At 41.3% G+C, this 5358-nt stretch overlaps 1 protein-coding gene across 1 annotated transcript; it reads right to left on the bottom strand.

Annotated features, from left to right (window-relative positions):
* Positions 1–1830: 1830 nt before the first annotated feature.
* LOC124022233 (ubiA prenyltransferase domain-containing protein 1-like) lies at positions 1831–4249 on the bottom strand. The gene is made up of 3 exons (XM_046337192.1): positions 4055–4249; positions 2913–3526; positions 1831–2780 (listed from the first exon to the last, which is right to left on the bottom strand). Exons 2-3 carry the CDS (start codon positions 3505–3507, stop codon positions 2293–2295), a joined length of 1083 nt encoding a protein of 360 aa, XP_046193148.1. The 5' UTR covers positions 3508–3526; positions 4055–4249; the 3' UTR covers positions 1831–2292.
* Between the last annotated feature and the right edge of the window lie 1109 nt (positions 4250–5358).

Consider the following 5358-nt stretch of genomic DNA (forward strand, 5'->3'; position numbering starts at 1 on the left):
AGCCTACTCAGAAATTAAGCGTCGGGCACCTCACCTGTTTCGATCAATCAGAGAAGACCGAGGAAGAGGAAGAGGCAGGCCTAACTCGGCGGGAAATCTATCTCCCTCCAGCAGGTGGCGTTTTATCGCCACCGAGGAAGGAGTTTTTAAATGGAGGTCAGTCATTGTGTGTCGATTTTGGTCAACAAAAAAATTTAATGGCTTATTTTACTACGTGAGGTTTATTTGATTGAATATACGTTTCGTAATGCTTAGGTTATGAGTGTACGGATATAAATAAGTAGGGCACGTGACATCCCCGCAACTTTAAGAAAAAAACACTTTATATCCGAGATGGCTATGCACATTCCTGGCATGAGGCTTATAGCATAGCCTTTCTCCATCGAATGAAGGCGGTTGACGTCAACAACCCTCAATGACTATTCAAACAACTATTACATAATTGCATGTATCCACCAATCCAATGAAAGGATAGGAGGGAGCTAAGCATCCTGCCATGCCACTTTGTGGACGATGCCTAGCATTGTTAGGACATTGAATCTCATGAGGGACAACTTTAGCATTTAAGCTAATTAGCAACTTTCAACAACTTAATACTTTTTAGTTACTTTGCAACTTAGCATGTTAGCTAACCCATCCCCTAACCTTAACCCTTCTCCTAACCTTAACACCTAGCTAACGAGGTGGCTAGCTAGCCAGCTTGCTAGAATTCGTAAACATACGTTCTGCAAATTCTTAACATATAATGGGTGCTGGACATCCACAAATTAAATGGAGTGTGTCGGATTTACTTACAGATTATACGAAATGCTTTGAGACCAGGTTGAGATGGCAGAATTATTGGATTAATTCATGGTGCACAAAAAATATTTAATTTAATGATGGAGCATTTCCTAAATTCCAACGACCCACCTGCAACTAGCCATTGGAGTTGAGACAGCGGTGCCTTCCAAGTCAAAAATTAAGGAAGTATTGCCAAGTAAATATTTGTTAAATTAATTGATGGATTGAACTACCCCAAACTGCAACGGTTTATTGCAAGAGTAGCCTGCATGATTGCATATCAACCATTGCAGATCTGCAGTTAGGGGGAAGTCTCCCCAGTCAAAGGACCACCTTTCAGGGGATTAATACTGTGGGCTTGCAAACCTGATGATTAGCACCAGGATCTGATTGGGGAACTGATGTCTTATTCACACCTGAAGTAAAGATTGTACAGTATTAACATTTACATTTACATTTAAGTCATTTAGCAGACGCTCTTATCCAGAGCGACTTACAGTATTAAGAAACTATGCCTGAATTTTTTGGCATTCAACCAAAAGCTGTTCTCTGTGGTGGAAAAATTGGGCACACACAGTGGCCCCGTTTACATTGCATATTTCAAAAACTTTGAAAAATATAAGGACATAGTTAAAATTATTTAAATAATTAATTTTGACAGAACCTTCAGTAAATTTTAAAATAACAATCGATTTAAAAAAAAACTTATGACCCAATTTCAAACAATGTAATGTGAGGAATAGGAAAAACAAATACAATAGGATGTAATTTGTTAATGAATCCATAACTACTCAAAACATTTAGCCTAATGGTAAAATCCTAAAAAGGTCACCAATTAAAATTAAGCTGAGATCTGGACCATTTAGGGGGCATTTCCATGTACTCACATCGCATCAGTTTGTACTGATTTCTGGACTGGATCGATGAACCGTTGAACTCCTATGTCTGAAAATTAAAATGGACAATTCCAATCCGTGACTCCAAAACCTGAATTACAAGGCTACCGTCTCATTTCTGAAAACATAACATTTCTGTTGATCATTTTAACCTCAACCTGAAGAATATATCAAATCTATGGTCCTAAAATAAGACATTTAATTTCAAATGTAGAGATTAAAAAGGTAGAGATTTGGTTTATTGACATTTTGAACAATTGCATCACCGGTAGCAAAAGGACCCGATGCAACTGTATCTTCCACTTCCACGTCTGTCCTCATGAGGCATAGCGACTTCAAACGTCTTCCCTTACTGTGGTCTTATAGCAAATGATTCTGAACCCATCTCAGACTTCAACCGATACACAGAACTCTTGTGCAAAATACTGGAACAATTACACATCTGGTTATATCTGTCAGTATTACAGAAAAATAATTAAACGGTCTGTTTCTCGATGTATAAACTAAACAACACATTAAAGCCTTTGAACTCAAGCTAATCATAAATATAAAGATGTACATCAACTAGACTTTTTTTTTAAAGCTATAAAAAAAATGTAATCTACAATTGGATTCACAGTAGCGGTAAGCTGCCTTGAGGTGCCAGAATGATCCCAAAGACATAGAAAAGTCCCATCAGGAGGTTGAGCTTCGCTGTCTTTTGGGGGATCTTGGAATAGCACTGGCTGCGGAACTGCCTCTCCAGGGGGAAGGCCATGGGCAGCGTGAGCAGGGGCAGGGCCATGCTGATGGTGTAGTGGGTGGCCAGGATGCAGAAGAGCACGTAAGGGAAAAACAGCAGGAGGTTGAAGAGGATGTAGGACAGCGTGGGCCCGATGAGGATGGCCAGAGTGACGATGCCTGCCTGTTTGTCAGAGTCCATGTCTCTGGTGTTGTTGCTGTGTAGAATGGCCTCTGTGTTGAGGGCCAGGGGGACGGCGTAGACCAAGGGCAGGACTGACAGGTAGCCCACCTGCACGGCGTGGGCAAACATGACTGCCAGGGGGCCGAATGTGATCAGGATCACCACATCCCCCAGAGCCACATACTTAAGACCAATGCCTGAAAACAGGACAAGGAAGATATCATAAGTATATGGATATTAGTGTGTGTGTGTGTGGTTAGTATTGGTAAAAATATATAAATTAAATGTCAGTACATCTTAAAAGAAAAACAGGTTAATGGTTAGCTCACCTCCCGTGTACAGGAAAGAACTTGAGAGCCCTCCAAAATAAATAAGGGCCAGATGTTCCATCCTCAATGTGGAGAGAAAGTAGAGCAGTGTGGCACACAAGCAGCCCAGAGAGTAGAGCAGCGCTCCAAACATGACAACGTCCTGCGGTGCCAGGATCTCATCCACAAGAGTCCTATCATCACTCTTCTTGTGATCGATCCCTTTGGAGAAGTCATAGTAGGTGTTAACCAGGTTCCCTGCCCCATGCACCACCAGCACAGCTATGGCACACACCATGAGGATGACCAAGTCCACAGAGCCCTCCAGCTTGTAGGCCAGGGCACTGCCCAGCGCCACCGGTGTGAGAGAGGCGCTGAAACTCCACGGCCGCAGGGCCAGCACATAAGCAGCACACTTGTTCCTCATGTCAGACGAAACTCTGGCCATCCCTGACCTTTGCTGGTCAGAGGTGTGGTTCCGCACAATGTCATTCAAACCAGAATGCCTTGTCTCATGTCCATTCGATCCAGCCAAAACAAATGTCTCCGCGCGGCTTGTTTTCTGCCCCACAGCCATTCCGCTGCCAAGGTCCACAGTAGTGCCAGCAACAATCATAAAGAAATGGATAGTAAACCTGAAACAGAGTTAGAGGTCACACATATAACTTAATTTACATACAGTGAACATCTCATGTAAGGATTAAGTGCAACAGAATCCAGGCTCTGAAATTAATTTAAAACCAGTAAGAATCAGTTATTATATTGTCCATCGTTGAAGGGTTCCAAGAGCATGTAACAGGAAAACTAAATTGTTGTTGAGCAGGATTAAAGCTCGCCACTACATGCTAGGACGAGGCAACAAGTCTGTTTAATTTCCAGTACTTCCATCCTGACTAACAGTAGCTAGAAATATGTTAGCTGGACCAGCTGTATTTCAATGCAATCTTGTAAATGGTACAAAAACACCTGTTGGATGGCCACATTGCTTGCTTCCTACAACCTCGTAAAATGTGCCTTCAGAGCATTGCACTAAGGGGGCTGGATAGTCAACTCACTAGCTACAGAGATTAAAGGATTAAAGCTAAAAGCAAACTAGCCAGTGTGCTAATTAGCTAGCTAGCCAATAGCCAGGGAGAAATGAAATGTTCGACACCGGATATTACCTGTTTTATGTATCCTTTCTCTCATAAACTATTTCACACCATGTAACAACATCTTTCTGTGACCGCTACATAACTACAGGGCTGACCCTGCTCCGTTGGCAAGCCTGCTACGTGTCAATTTTGAGGATATTTCACTGGCTGATCACAGTTAACCCTGACGGACGCCATTTTGTCCAACCAAAGTGCAGTATAAATAGGCACCGTTGGATACGCATTCCAATGTCATCTGAGTTCCGCGTCTTGTGACGCTGACATGTCCAATACCTATTTCCTCAAGATTAATTAAAATATATATTTCTCAAAAGATTTTTTATAAAAAGTATCGCTTATTATCACACTCGCACCAACTCATATATTACAAACACTAAGGCAGGAATTACATTATTGGTTCTTTGGTGGTGGGTCTAAACAGCTCCGTGTAAAATTTGCCATAGGGTAGAGACAGAACTAGGGTCAGCCTGACCTCTCCCTATCCCACCCGAATTTGTCAAAGAGCGAACTCAGACCAGCATGGGTAAATATTATACCCACTCAACTACACGTCTCCAAAAACATTTGTATGTACATGTTTGTTTCAATAGTTTTCGAACGTTGCCGACTACGAATGCACACCAGACTCAAATTGCGTGTTTTGGCCCTTCACACACGCACTTATTTGATGTAAACTAGGCTACATCCTTTGCGGGTTAAACATTTCTGCAGAATGTATGCCTATCATCATAGCTCACCATCTATTTGATGCAGGTAACTACAACTAGCCTACTACAATGAAAATAACATTTGAAAAATATGTTTTACTTACATTAGGCAACAGCCTGTTTTCCTATATAATTATAAAATAGATGGGCCAATTAAATTTGAATTAATAGGTATTATATAAATCGAAGTCAACCTAATATTGTTATATGGGGTGGAAGGTAGCCTAGTGGTTAACTGCCTTGTTCAATGGCAGAACGACAGATTTGTACTTTGTCAGCTCGGGGATTCAATCCAGTAACTTTACTGGGCCAACACTCTAACACACTGTTCCCCGGTAGACCGTCATTGTAAATAAGAATGTGTTCTTAACTGACTTGTCTAGTTAAATAAATAAAACAAATATGCGCATACCTCAGCTAAAATGAGAGACCTGCACAGACTGAGATTCCCCCCCTTCCCCCACTAATCTTTTATGAACTGTATTAATAAGCAGTCAAAAATAATTGATTCCTCAAAATAGTTTTGAGATTGTCGAATACATGCAGCTGGTTTCCTTTCCATTTAAACTTGTCAAGCTCTGACTTTCATTTAAAGTAATGTGAAAC

Source organism: Oncorhynchus gorbuscha, linkage group LG03, assembly GCF_021184085.1.
Source record: "Oncorhynchus gorbuscha isolate QuinsamMale2020 ecotype Even-year linkage group LG03, OgorEven_v1.0, whole genome shotgun sequence".
NCBI lineage: Eukaryota > Metazoa > Chordata > Actinopteri > Salmoniformes > Salmonidae > Oncorhynchus > Oncorhynchus gorbuscha.